At 33.5% G+C, this 14,982-nt stretch overlaps 2 protein-coding genes across 3 annotated transcripts; both read right to left on the bottom strand.

Annotated features, from left to right (window-relative positions):
- Window positions 1-2,474: 2,474 nt before the first annotated feature.
- On the bottom strand, window positions 2,475-9,641 carry LOC112728379 (phospholipase D gamma 1). Of its 2 annotated transcripts, none has more exons than XM_072209776.1 (10): window positions 7,437-9,641; window positions 6,751-6,867; window positions 6,288-6,482; window positions 5,763-6,014; window positions 5,578-5,646; window positions 5,322-5,475; window positions 5,010-5,158; window positions 3,896-4,075; window positions 3,290-3,487; window positions 2,475-3,068 (listed from the first exon to the last, which is right to left on the bottom strand). In XM_072209776.1, exons 1-10 carry the CDS (start codon window positions 9,138-9,140, stop codon window positions 2,775-2,777), a joined length of 3,312 nt encoding a protein of 1,103 aa, XP_072065877.1. In that variant the 5' UTR covers window positions 9,141-9,641; the 3' UTR covers window positions 2,475-2,774. The 2 variants fall into 2 exon arrangements, with proteins under 2 accessions (XP_072065877.1, XP_072065878.1); XM_072209777.1 differs by having other exon boundaries at window positions 3,290-3,595; window positions 7,437-9,168.
- A 420-nt stretch (window positions 9,642-10,061) lies between these two features.
- Window positions 10,062-12,947, bottom strand: LOC112728378 (subtilisin-like protease SBT1.1). Its single transcript, XM_025778472.3, has 2 exons — window positions 12,703-12,947; window positions 10,062-12,454 (listed from the first exon to the last, which is right to left on the bottom strand). The coding sequence occupies exons 1-2, from the start codon at window positions 12,707-12,709 to the stop codon at window positions 10,155-10,157; spliced, it is 2,307 nt and encodes a 768-aa protein (XP_025634257.1). The 5' UTR covers window positions 12,710-12,947; the 3' UTR covers window positions 10,062-10,154.
- Between the last annotated feature and the right edge of the window lie 2,035 nt (window positions 12,948-14,982).

Here is a 14,982-nt window from a genome sequence, read left to right as displayed (position 1 = left end):
GGTCTTATCAAATTTAATTTTAACCCAAAATAGAAAATCTTGGGTAGATTGTGCATCAAATCCTACCAACCAAGTAACAATGCAGTCTTTCTGTAAGACCTACAAAGAGGAATAATGGCCTTTAATTAACAATTATTTTAAGAATTATTATTATTATTATTATTATTATTATTATTATTATTATTCATCAAAACAAGAAGATACATACAGTACTTTATGTAAAACTTTTTGTACTAACTGAAATGTTAAAATATTTACTTTCTAAACAAGCAAATTTAATAACATTAGAAGAGCTAAAATTGCAAATAATTTCAGTCATTATTATGGCTGCCTCAATAAAAATGTCGATTATTTCAATCTTTAATTTAATATTAAGATCAGAGTTAGATATATACATGATGCCCCTTAAATATTCATTAATCCGCGGCTACCTTTAAATAAGGAGGGTTCAGTGGTCCATCAAATATGTGTTAGGCCAATAAACCCCACTAGCATATCACTGAGGTCAATGGGTCCCCCTTTATATAAATAATATATTTTCAACTTTTCCAATAAAATAAGCATCAATTTATAATTTTGTCAGCTAGGTGTATGGTTCATAATCAGAGGACCACTAGAACTAATCAATGTTTAGTTTTTTCTTAAAAAAAATTGTTTAGTGTTGATATCGTAAGTAGAAGTAGTATCAATAAAATTGTCATAATAAAAAATTAAATTTTTAGAATAAAAATAAGATATTTAAAATATTAAAAACTAAAATAAATTTCTGTCCATTGGTAGGAATAAAAATATAATAGACAATATTAAATAAAAGTGAGGAGGAGTTTGTGGATTAGAAGAATTTTCTTGTTTTACATATATAGCGAAGTTGTTATCCCAAATTTTTTATTTTATTTTATGTTTTTACTTTCAAAAAATAGAATTTAATTTTTATTTACTATCAATACGAAAAAAAAAAACTTTATACATACATCTATTTTATTATTTGTGTATTATCACATTAATAAAAATAATTATTTTTATAATTATTGTGTGAATACTCATAAAATAATCAGAATATATATAATTAGGTTATTGTATAAAAATATTTTATGTTATTAATATATCGAAATTAAACTTCAAAAAGCATGTGTAATTGGGTATTATCCAAACCGACCAACTATTATTATTATTATTATTATTATTATTATTATTATTATTATTATTATTATTATTATTACCTTTTAGACCAATAACCCTATAAAAAGAACCAATGGTGGTTAACTAATTCTTTGCCACGGTGAAATTTGAGATTGAATTTCTTCAGAAAAGAATATATACACATATTAAGTTTAAGAGTGTGACATAACAATAAGAGACCATATTGTCTTAGTGGAAAACAAGTAGAAAAATCTAAGCTAACCTTGAATTTGGTCAGAAACGACATATGTAAAGTACCTTGCAACTTTTCAAAGTTACTTATTGAAACAGATAAAATAATAGACTTTTTGATAGTCATGCCGAAGAGTAAGTAAATGAAAATTAAGCAGATATTAGAATATTACTCTCTTATCTTGTGAATTGAGTATGTAACAAACTATCTATAAGAAAAAATTGGTGAACATATTTCAGATCTAATATAAAAAAATTATTGTATTTTTTTTCTCTCTATATATATTATTTATCTTTCATCATGACAGAGTTTCTTAAATATTATTTTAAATGTTATTAAATAAAACAAAGTAAGAATTAATTTACTTTTAAAAAACAAGGGTTTGAAGTATCTACTTTTATTTAATATTTAAAATAAACTTTTTTTAATGATATAGTATCACTGTGTTTTTTTTTTGGTAAAGATATTATTATCTTTTGTGTCAAAACATTATGCATAAATAAATAAAATAACTCATCACAAAAATATGTATTGTGGTCCCTCCCACGATGCAAGTGAACATACATATCGTCATTCCATGAATAAAAAAATTAATTATCTCCATAATAATAAACTAGTGTGATTTGAAGTTCAAACTCATTTTAGTTAGGGTCAAATAGACACTTGAAAACTAGTGACTTGGAAGAAAATTACAAAAACAAAGGAAATGAATACAGAACTACCTCACATCAAGTTTTGGGTAGGTGCAATGGAGCATGTTCTATATTGTCCTTACTTTTTTTTGTTTCTTGTTTCGGTAATTTGGCCAGTGTATTGTCCCTATGTAGGACCAATATATATTTTTCTTTTGGTATTGTAGGACCAATGTTTTTGACTTTGTTTTTGTGGCCCTGCTAGCACTCATTATATGACCTAAATACAAAAGCATGGGGTGTGTGGCCCAACTTGGGGGATACACATTGAAACTCAAGTCTCTTAACAACATTGGGTCCACCATAGAGCTTCATATGCTAATTTTGCTAGCTAATTAATTCTTAAATTATTAGTAAATATATACTAACTATAAGACATTTCAAAACTGTTTGGAGGAATATGTAAGGTATTCATGAAAGAATAAAGAATGAGATTAAAATTGTTTGTCACTATACAATGTTTCAACTTATAAGACATTTTAAAATTGGTTTATCCTCTATAATTGTAATTTACACTAATCATTTGATCTTATACTAAAGATAGCAACTAACAGTGGTGTTGGTGTAGCAGTAGAGATACACACTAGACACTAGACACTAGACACTTCCTTTCCCGGGTATAATCCGAATTCTAGTCATTGAGAGAGTGCCTCTTGGGAGAAGGAACCTAACTATGATGGAATTATGAATGAATGAATGAATGTGATAATCTAAATGGTTAGATTCTCCTGAATGCCAAAGCATGAACCAACAATCTTGCCTCCAACATCAGGAAACTCTTCAAAGCCAGGAATGGGTTTAATCTTACCCTTCCTATCAACATCTACAGGGTACTTCATCAGATGGCCTCTCATTTCTGATACCTCTTTAGCTGAGTATTGTTTCCAATTCAGTTCACCCATTGTTCTAACCCTTGAGACACATTCAAGGCTCTCTGGTTGGAAGAAGCACTCTTCAATTGTCCCTGTGTGTTCTGCCCATAGTGACATCCTATAGCCATGGACCTACACATATACTATATAGTTCAACAAAGAATTCTAATCTAGACATGTAGTAATGTAACTTTAGCACCCTTATGTTTCAGTTGGTCCCTCTTAATTTATTTTTGGTTTTTAGTCCTATAAATTTTGATCATCCTAAATATTTTCAGATATGTACATAGTTCTTTTCTTTCCCTCAAGATCTTTAAAAGAGTAACATAATTTTAAAGATGATCTTTCTTTACCTGTCCACGTGGAGCAGAATTGTTTCTTGCCCATGTATGATGAGGTTGGTAGGCTCCCATTGCAATCTCTGTGTCCCTTCCTCCGTCCATGGAGCGCTGGTTGATGTTTGCAGAACCAATTATCACATATTCATCATCAACTATCATACCCTTTGAATGAACATAAATCATGAATCTTCCATTATTTCGACTTTGTGCCTGCAAAACAAAACAAAAAGGAAGAGAAAAAAACACCCACATAAAATTTACCGCAAGGAGAAATATAAGATCAAGATGCTTACATTGTCGTATAGAATATTTGTGGTACTCATAACCCCATGAATTTTGGTACTTTTTGGCTACTTATTAGTCTAAGAATTATCTAATAACAACTAAGAATTATGAAATAACAACTACTATCTAAATACAAATTTGTCTTTATCAAATATCAAACCTTGCAATTAAACTATTTGATGTACTTTCAAATGAGACAAACTTAGATTATATTCTTTCAAGGGCTCTATCTCTTTGTTTATCTTGACATTAAGCAAACAACAAACAACAACAAAGTCTTAATCTTATCCCACTAGGTAAATGACAAAGGGAAGGTGAGCATTGTATTCTTACCTGTGGACTATTTGCTGGGGGAGGAGCTCCAGTTCCATTAACATTCTCATATATACCACAGGCCTCGCGATTGCCAAGACAGAAAAAGTTCAAATAGTCTTGTGGAGAGAATGCAGTTTCAAGTCCAGTCTCAACCAAAGCATTATATACTGTCTGATACATATTTTGCATTGTTTTGTTCTGCAAAAATATATAAAAACAGTGAGTAAGAAATGCAGTATCCAAGTACTCATAGGCTTTATGAAGTTTAGTTTAACATCAGGATTCATGAAGCAGGTTTGAGTGCTTTTGGAAGATAGTATAAACAAAAAAAATTTGTTTTCTAGTTTTGTTTTTGTTTTTTTGTTTTTTTGTTTTTTTTTTTGCTTTTTCCTTCATAGAATTGTGTAAATAGAAAATATTGAAAATGAAAACCCAAGAATTCTGAACAACTGAGGATTCACTTTCTAGCATAATTTTTGTGAACTTTTTTTGGCAGCTCATACATAACTTTTTGACTCTTGATGGTTGCAATGATATTTCCTAACTTGAAAATTACATTTTATCAAAAAGGGAAACATATAAGTAGCAAAAGACTTGAAGACAGTTGTAAATCACAAGATGATATCCCCTAACTCATTTACTTTCAAACCCCATAAATGGGACAATATTCACTGAAAATGGATTACTAATGCTCAATTGTGTCTATAGGATCAAATTTGTCAAAAGAACCCTATTTTCTTTCTATTTTGCTTCTAATATGTAACTAGGACTATACACTATAATTTAGTTGACAAAAGATATTGATAGTGATAACAAATGTAGAACTCGGTTAAAACTTGTGATGGAGGAAGGTTGCATAAAACTTTGGCAAGAACCACTAGAAAGATTTCAATTTAAACGATTTTACAATAAAGATTGTTGGTATGATACAAAATTCATCGAACTGTTAAAATGACACTTGTTAACTCTTTCTTCACTATCATGATTTCCAATTTTCAACTCTTATTATCAACTTTCTTCAATTTTGATTGGACACACTTAATGCTTTGTTAATTTTGTACCAAAACACTCTGAGCCATTTAGTGGCTATGATGATTTTATTAAAAATTTTGCCTTAAAAATGTGAAAATACCTGCCAATATAGAATCCTTTGGGTGGCAGCCCCTGTTGGAATACCTTCTGGCCACATTGGAATAACAATGTACACTGCAAATCTCTGATTTTCTCTAATCTTTTCAGCAATCTTCAAAGCAATTTCTATTGGAATTAAATTATCAGCACCTGCAAAAACATGAAATATAACATAAACGAGATATCTTTAAAATAGAAGCAACTCATCATTAATTTTCTTCTTTATAATAATTTGTGTTCAAATTATGCAGCACAGTAGGCCAAATAATTGTTGAAGCAACAAGCAAGAATGGTGCACAAAGAGAATACATACCAAGATCCTTATATTGAGTCTGACTCCAATTGAATGAGGATCCAATGAAATATTGGTTCTCTATATAAATGTAATGTTGTGCTGAACGGATGGCCTTCACATATGCTTCATGTATGCTCATGTCAATCATCACATTCTTTCTGCATACCAAGTTCTGTAAAACCACAATAAGCTTAACATTCTCGTGGCGATGGAAGTTTAGACTTGAAAATAAACATAAAAAGGAAGAAATACACAAAAAAGGTCTTGAGTTCACCATGCTTTGTGCTATTTTTGGATCCTTTGGAAATCCCTTGACAGAATTAGAATCAATCGAGCGAAATATCTGCATTTCCAAATTATACAGAATTAATTAGTTTAGTTTAAGTAGCACAAATAAGAAGAAAAAAATGTTGCTTCTAGAAAATTTGAAAATATTCATTCAGGACTAATAGAAAATACCTGAACATGCCAAGCCTCAGGATTATCGTCATCGACACTAGGAACATCATTCACAGTCAAAAAATCTTGAATCCGTTCTAATCTAAGCAGTGCATCATCATATGCATTACCTTTTACCTTTGAAACCCCTTTAGGTTTTGCAGCTCTTAACCATCTCTCCTCAAAGTTTGCCAAAACATCATAAGCCGCTGGACCATCAATTTTAGAGTGCAAGTCATGCCACGGCTCTCGCAGGCAACCACCAGTATTACCCTGTCATTAAATAAACCACAACATAGGAATAAATTAGTCCTTGTTTTCAAACTTCTCTATAAGTAGATTTTAGCTATTAGCCTATTACAACATAGTTTCACCATGATTTCCGGTTGATTCTAAATCTTAGAGTGACATCTTATTTTTAAGTTATATTTTGGTCACCTTTCATCATATATTGGCATTCATTTGTGGTATGTTAGATGTTTGATGGAGAAATGGAGTGACACATGCAATGATGCAACCATTTGGAAACTAAAAATAAGAGATTACCGCGAAACATGGATTGTGATAGTCATCCTTATGCAGTGTCTGCAATGTCCTAAAGAGAGGATGGTATGGATTATCGTATCGCCCGTCACACAAATCAAGTCCACCAACAAATGCTATAATTTTTCTTTTGCCATTTCCAGCAGCAGCATCCACCATTACAGTTTTTTGATGATGTGTATATATTGCTTCAATTTCCTGATAACCAGAAAAGGAATTTTAATGTTCATCTATGAAAGGAAAATGAAAACATCTGTGGGAATGCAGATTCAAATAAAATATCTAATAGCTAGCAAAACTATATTCTGTTTCATAAATTCTGAAATTTGTGACAAAAATTGTTTAGTTACCTGACAGAATCATGTTAGTTGCAAGCATAGTGTGTGCATCATATGCCAAAGTCAATGAAAATCTCTAATAATGTGAGAAATTAAACAATGGAACAAACAAAATATATCAACCAAACCTTTTGTTTTGCCCAGCTATGTCGTTTTCCTGCATTGCGAGAACAAAGCTGCACTTGTACTGAAGAATGCTTGAAAAATTTTCGAGTTTCCTCATCATGAGTTGCCATGAGACCATCCTGAATATAAAGTAGAGAGTTTTGTATAATTAAAACTAAAAGATAAAATCATGCCCATTCTTCTGATAAGCAAAACCCCTGGAGAAGAAAAAATGTTCAAGGATCTTAATCTTTAATTGAAATAAAATAAACAACAGAAATCACATCAGAGAAGTACTAATAGAGGACAAAATGAAGATTTTTCTCTTGTCATATGCATTACCAATATAATCATTTGGCTGAGAGAAACAAGAAGTTGAACGTTATTGGTATGATTTTAAAAAATTCCCTTTATTAAATATACAACTTTGTAATCAAATAGATTGAACAATTTATATTCCTTTTTTACATTTTGAAGTTACACAGTTCTTACAATAAATAAATATTTGAAATGCGTTTGGTGATGAAACTCCTATTTATCCATTCTTATACAGTTTCAGACTCAAGCTCTTTTTACTGATCTTAAAAAAAAATTCAAAGCAAATAGAATATAACTATGATGACAACATGTAGCAATAATAATACCATCCTAACAGGCCTCCCAAACACAGAAATGCAATAATAAGAAAACAAAAGATTGCCCTACTTACCGTTTGTATACCAAGGATGTTTCTTGATGTAGGGTCATCCCAAACAAGGAGAAGCACTCTTACTCCTTCCTGTGACTTAGACCTCAAAAGATGGCCAAGGCTTTCCGTTGGGCCGGCATCCCTAATCAACTGAACTTTGTGCCATACTGACCAGCCCGTGATATATATCAACCGTTGAGCTTGACTTATTGCTTGAAATATGTCAAACCAACACTTTCCATGCACATAATGCATCTCATTATCAAGCATCAAATTAGGGAGACAGCCATCTGGAACATGAGCATCTTGATATAGAGTAACAGTTCCACCTCTCCTCAATGGAAAATAAGTGCCGGGAACCCCGATATACTCAGGACCTGCTCCAACTCCTTGTTGATACATGACTAGTTTATCAATTGGAGTGTACTGTATGGTTAGGCTCAATACAGCACCTTGCTTAACAGGTTTCCCATTACTATTCAAAATCGGGTAGGCCCCTTTTATTACTTCCCCTGAGTGTATTTGTTCGACTGGAATCGCCACAACACCAATGAGTTCTGATCCCACGACGTCACTGTCCTTAACATGAAAGATAACTTCAGCAGCATTATGCGCAACAGGAACACAAAAATGCTGCTCCCAAACGGGGTCCTCACAGTTCTTAATCACAAAAGTCCTCCCAATCACAGCACTTGATACACGAATTGACACATAAGGATCGCTGGTATTGCCCTTGCCCGGACTACCAGGCATTTTGCCAAACATATCCCCCAAAGTTCTGTGGAACATGTCTAGATTTGGAAGATTATTGGCTTCATGAATCCATATATCTAAATTTCCATGTAGAAGCAAAGCTCTCAAAGAAGACCCTTTATAGCTTGCAAGCTGCAAACTCTGGTTACGTGGCGATTCATTAGACACACTAGGCGAAGTCTTTAAATCCCCTACATCAGAGGTAGAACGTCTCCTGCCTGAGAATTTATCCGAACAACCATTAAATTCATCATTCCTCCCATGAAATGGAACTGAATTCGAATGCGCAAAATGTGGTGCAAAAGGGCCAGTTTGTGCAGCAGGAGCAGGGGGTGATGCAGGAGCAGAGGGTGATGCAGGAGCACCGAGCTTGCTATCTGATATCTGAACATTGCATATAACATTTTCCAAAGAAGGACTCCTAGGAGAGCTGGAAATGGGACTCTGACTAGATTGTGATGATACTCCTGGACTTTTAGGACCTTGATGGTAGGGGAAAGTATAATAATGAGGTGGAGAATAAGCTGACTTTTGCCCCGGACTCAGAGGATAGTCCAGCCGTGGTGGAGGCCGCCGTTTAGTTGTTGGCCCCCCGATACTCAGGGGATAGTCTAATCGCGGAAGAGGGCGGTTAAAGGCAACCAATTGAGGCGGAGGGCGGTTAATTGGAGGACCAGGGGAGCTAGAACCGGGGCTGGGTGACACAGGAAGTGAGGTGTATGCATATCTATGGCTACATGGTGAGTGTGGAAGAGAAGGGTGTGAAGAAGGTGATAAAGGAGGTGGAGGGTAATAGTTGTGGGAATATGGTCCCGGAGGATAAGAGAATGAATATGCAGGGTGATGATGAGTTGATGGTGCATGTGGATCAGAACCACCATGTGGAATTGGAGATTGAGCTCTTGCATGATCAGAAGGGCTCCTAGACCTAGAGTTCCGATTTTGGCTTGGAGATCCATTACTATTGTCCATTTTTATCAATCGAAATACTCAAATTGTTCCAAACCCTACTTGAATTGATGATCATGCAAAATTATTCCATAAATTGAATTAAAAACAAATAAATTAAATTAATTATGCACATAGAAAACAATAATAACAAAGGATTACTGCATCTGTACTAGATGGTGAATGTTGATTGAGACGGAAGAAAACGCTAACAAAATTCATGCATGAGAATCCTTTTTAGGAAACTCAGCTGAAAGTTTAAGAGTTTTAATGAAAAGCTTTCACCTTAACGAAGCATTCTGATTCGGAAGCTTCATCAAAAGAAGAAGAAGAATGAGAAGATTCAAAGGCATTGGAGATGAACCACATCACTCTCTCTCTCTCACATACACACTACTCCATCGCGCTCTCGTTTTCTCTTCCCCCCTCTCTCTAATGCATGCCACGTCAGCATGGTCTTTTGAACGAAGGGTACAAAACTCGCGCGAAAATAACGGCACTTTGCAGCAATAATGTGATCAATGTATCAAATAACAACGTTCCCATTTTATTTATTATTATTTTTTTTTACCAAAGATAGGAGACTCGAACCCGCAACCTCTTAACTGAGTATGGGGAGACTATGCCATTTGAGGTATTACTCATTGGCATAAAATTTGGAAAGATAGGAGACTAGAATCCGCAACCTTTTAATTGAGTATGAGAAAAATTGTATATTTATTTATTTTATTTCGTACATTAAGTTAATCTAAGGAGTTTAAGTTTAAATTGATTACTCCACGAATCTAAATTGATTACTGTTGAATTAAAATTTTAATTTTGATATATTATTAATATAAAATAATGTCTAATTACATAATATCAACAAAAATAATTTATTTTTTATCTTAACAGCGTGAATAATTATATAAAATAACAAATATAATTAGATGACTGAATATAAAATTTATATAAAATAATCTTATCTTTCTTTTTTTTTTTCAAAGGTAGATATATATTTCATTAATAATCAAAATGAAATTACAAAAATGACAATTGCTATTGCCAGGTTATTGCTATAGGGCTTCTAACATTGTACTTGCCTGACACCCAAGTCAATGATCCAAATGTTGAAGTGTCACTTATTGTTGTTCCTCCATTTGCAACAAAAGTCACACTATAATTCAATTTCTCACCTAATTTTCCAAACCTCAAATTCCTTGGTTCAACCTTAACTGATACTCCATTTGGTTCTTCAACTTTCACTGTATAAGAACTACTAGGATATCCAACATTTGTGACTACCCTCTTGTATGTAACACTAGAATTTGTGCCATTTATGTCAAATGAGACAGAAAATGAAGGGTAGTTTAGGTCACCAAGTTGAAAAAATGTATCTTTGGAGCATTTGAAATGACCCTTTGAGATTATAGCAATTTGGGTAGGAGTATAGTTAAGGCTGCACAAGTAGTTTAGGTAATCTTTGTTGGTGATATCATAGACTAACCCTGGATCAGAGGCACATTCTGGGTTGACATGGCCTGAACCAAATGCAAAAGGGTTGGCGAATGCAGATGAGGTGTTCGATGCAATGTCTAAAAGAGGGGAACCTCTGTTGTTCACTGTGTAAGCTGTGGTCATCAGTGCAGATTTGATAGCTGCTGGTGACCAATCTTTGTGCACAGATTTGAGAAGTGCTGCTATGCCGGTAACATGAGGGCAAGACATCGAGGTGCCGGAAACTATGTTATATAGCACACGCCTTTTGTCACTCTTAAGCAGGCTTGGAGCAGTTAATGGTGGCCATGAAGCCAAGATGTTCACACCAGGTGCAGTTACATCTGGTTTAATCACATCTGGCCCCACTATACTTGGCCCTCTAGCAGAAAATCCTGCCATAACTGGTGCAGGGTCACCATACATTGTTCCTATGAATGAAATTGAAGCTGTTGGAGATTTGGCAGAGTGGATGTAGTTCCGAATTGCATTGCTTGCTGAGGCACCTAAGGAAGTTGCTGGCAAAATGTGAGAGTCAGCAAAAAGCTCTTCTCCTTGATTCACTAGTAGTAGCATTCCTGCCCCGCCTGCCATTTTCACCACCTCGCCCTTTTCAGTTCTGGAATTCATTCCTCGTTCACAAGCAACTATTTTTCCATGGACTAGCTTTGGATCAAGTGAACCTTTGGTGCAAAATTGTGCTGTCCTTTGTGTTCCTGTGGTATTAGCATGCACAAGAGGCAATTGGATTGTCTTGCCATGATACAAAGATGCCCCTTTGAAAACCTGTCCATTCCCTAGCTTCACTTTGGTTGGAAAGCTTCTATCAGTGTAGCTAGCAGCAACAGTGATGATCCATGGTGCAACATTTCCAACGGTTGATCTGAAAGGGCCCGAATTCCCTGCAGAGCAAGAAACAAAAACTCCATTTTGAGTTGCCCCAAATGAAGCTATGGCAATACTATCATTGTAGTAAGGCTTTGCAATGCCGCCTAAAGAGAGTGACAATATGTCTACCCCATCAGCAACAGCTTGATCCATAGCTGCCAATATATCCGAATTGGCGCAGCCTAGTGGCCAGCATACTTTATAAGCCGCAACTTTTGAGGTATACCTCATTCCACTTGCTGAACCTTTAGCCATGCCGAATAGGCTTGCATTGTTCACCATGTTACCGGCTGCAGTTGAGGCTGTGTGTGTTCCATGCCCTTGAGAATCTCTTGGCGAACGATAATCCAGCGTTTCATTGATTCTCCCGATAACTTTTTCATACCCTTTATAAAAGGCTCTTGCTCCAATTAGCTTCTTGTTACAATTTGAGGCAGAGAACTTGGTCCCTTCTTCACAAGAACCTTTCCATCTAGAGGGTACTTCGGTCAAACCAGTGTCTTGGAAACTGATGTGTTCCGGCCATATACCGGTGTCAAGGATCCCTACGATCACATCAGAGGCCAAACTAGGAGCACTCCAAAGTCCTCTCCCATTTTGTAGGCCAAGAAAATGTGGGGTGTGTGTTGTGTGAAGGGTTAATAGCTCATCAGGCATTGCTGCAAGGAAACCATCAACTTGGTTCAAGTATTCAAGTTGTTTACTTGAAAGATGTGCAGAAAAACCAAACATGTTGGTTTCATAGACATAAAGAAGCTGAGGAGCTATTTCCTCTTCATCTTCTTGCACTGAAACCTCAGTGATGAAATCAATGACAGATTGAAACCATGGTTTAGTGCTGTCTTGTGAATGAATTGAGGATTTGATCTTGGTCTTGTCCATGTGTACTATATATGTCTGTTTGTCCATGATAGCAATTGAATTTGTCACCATTAAGGCCAAGAAAAGTAGCAATGTCCTAGAGGTCATGTTGCCTGCAAAAAAAGGAAAAAATAAAAGAAACAAATCAAACATTTAAATGTCTTTTTTCAAGGTTCTAAATACATGTATGATAAAGGAAGTAAACACAGTGATTTTGACAATGCCCCATATAACCAGTTTTTCTTTCTGTAGGAACATTACTAAAAAGGAAAACTACTTTCATCTCAACAACAGAGAATGCAAACAATGCAAAGAACAATGTATGCTATGTATTGAGAAGGAATGGAGCTAGATTCCCAACCTTTCATGTTGCCCTTAGCACAAGAACATTGAAGGATGCTATGGGAAGTGAAGGATGCTAATACACTCTTAGCATTGAATCTTAAATAAGAACCTGAAGAAGCTACCAAGGCCTGAAAATGTTGAAAGCTTTGACTTTTTTTCTAATACATGTTCATTGCATTTCAACCATGAGTCTACCTTTATCTATTCTTGTCTTCTAATTCACGATTGCATGCTTTCAATTCATTTATAATTATTGATGATAATAATAATAATAATAATATGCACTTCTAGATATACATATTGTAGTAGGGCAAAAAGTATAATCATGTGCCATTGTATATTAAATTGTAGAAATATTTTTATCTATTCGGTGCCAAATCATATCACTGATCCACCACATTATATCAATGACCATCAAAGTTGCTTCTAATTTTACTTTTGGCATTCTTTTATTCTCTTTGCAGAACCTTTCTTATCTTTTGAGATCATAAGAGTGTTTCTTAGTTGAGGTATCCTTTGATATAGTGTTATGACTATCATAGTTAATAAAGGCACACTTTATAGAGAAAATATTTTAGGAAAAATTTCAAGTGTACCAAAAACACCGATATTCTAGTTGTTTTAACTGTTGATTTCAATTAATATATATGATATATATTTTCTATAATTCAGATCAACGGTTAAAATAAAGTACACTTGAAACTCTTCCAATATTTTATATACTCATTTTTGTGTTATACATTAGGCTAATAATACATGTAGGATCTTACTTTCATGAACATCCATTGAATTTGAATCAATGTGTATGTTTGGCATACATAAATTAAAAAAAAATGAACTTAGTTTATTTATTTATTTATTTTTACAACATTGCTATTTTTTCTTTTTTTTTTTACAACTTCTGGGGTGTAGTTGCAAAGTGCTTGATATGATGGCATTGCCTACTTATTCCAAGTTAGTGGAGTTATGGAATTGTCAGAATGAGACCCCAAAAGGGTTTATGCCTCTGAACATCATTTAAGAATGTTTCCAAGTGGGGTGGCAGATAATTGAAGTATTGGTTTTCATAGCTCTCACTCTCATGACATCTCTTTTAGCATGCTTACATTTATGTCATAGGCTCATAGCTAGCTTTCATCATTGTAACACCAATTTCTAGCTTTCTAAGTAAGGCATATATAAAAAACCAAAGCCAGCAATTGTTGTATAATTTCGATTTAATTTTTAAAACATTTTAATATTATAATTTTGAGTGAATCAATTAATTTTAAAAAGAATACACTATCAAAATGATATTCAAAAGCTTACGTCGTTAACAAAAAAAAATTAAAAGATGCTAATAGTAAAAAAATTTTTGAAAAATTTAAAAATACGATAAAAAAAACTAAATATTAATTATATATTCTAAAAAGAGACTTTAAAGTTAAGATTTTAATGCAAATTTTTTTATTGTATTTTCAAATCATTTAGGAACTACTTTGTCAATAATATCTTTCAGATATCGAATTGGTAGTTAATCCTGTTAAAAAAAATTCTACTAAATTAAATAATTTTACTATTTAAATCTTGTTATAATTTTATATTTTACGTATTTAATTTGCTCTTTTAATTTTATATAAAATTTTTATTTTTATTTTACGTTAGTGATCATTGTATAGTTTGACCTTTGTGAGAACTTTTAGTCATTCCTTTGAGTTCAATTTAAGGGATTCCTCATTCACGAGCTGCAAGGTATTATTGAGGATTTGAGGGTGTGAAGTGAACATGCACACAACTCCTCCATTCCATATATATGTCTTTTCAATTATAGTTCTATTTTTATATAAAATTAAACATGCTTTCAGTCTGCTAAACCATCACGTTCTTTTCATTTGTTTTAAACAAAAGTTAATAATAAAAAAATAAAATTCATTTAGTCCCTCAAATTATATCCATCTATGAGTGAAGTACTTTATAGTCCCTTTTTTTTTTTGGGTGTCTATAGTCCTTTTAAAAAATGTTTGCTAATACTAACAAATTAATCTTTCAAGATTATTTTGATAATTTGCTACTCGTTTAATTTATTGAAATTATTTCAAAGCATTTGATATATAACATACCCAAATCTTTTGGCTAAACAAATTTCATCGAGATTTAACAAACTCTACATTACATTACATTCAAAACGATGGATAAATAAAGTTTCTAAACATACATACATTCCATTCACACAAAGTAGGATAAAGAAACCATAAAATAGTTCATGTTTGGTTGCATCTTGAATTTCTAAAGGCCAAAAAATCAATTTTATCACCTC

The sequence above is a fragment of the Arachis hypogaea genome, chromosome 12 (genome assembly GCF_003086295.3).
Source record: "Arachis hypogaea cultivar Tifrunner chromosome 12, arahy.Tifrunner.gnm2.J5K5, whole genome shotgun sequence".
In the NCBI taxonomy this organism is placed as follows: domain Eukaryota; kingdom Viridiplantae; phylum Streptophyta; class Magnoliopsida; order Fabales; family Fabaceae; genus Arachis; species Arachis hypogaea.
The sequence above is the reverse complement of the archived record's forward strand: the minus strand, read 5'-3'. Positions and strand labels throughout refer to the sequence as shown.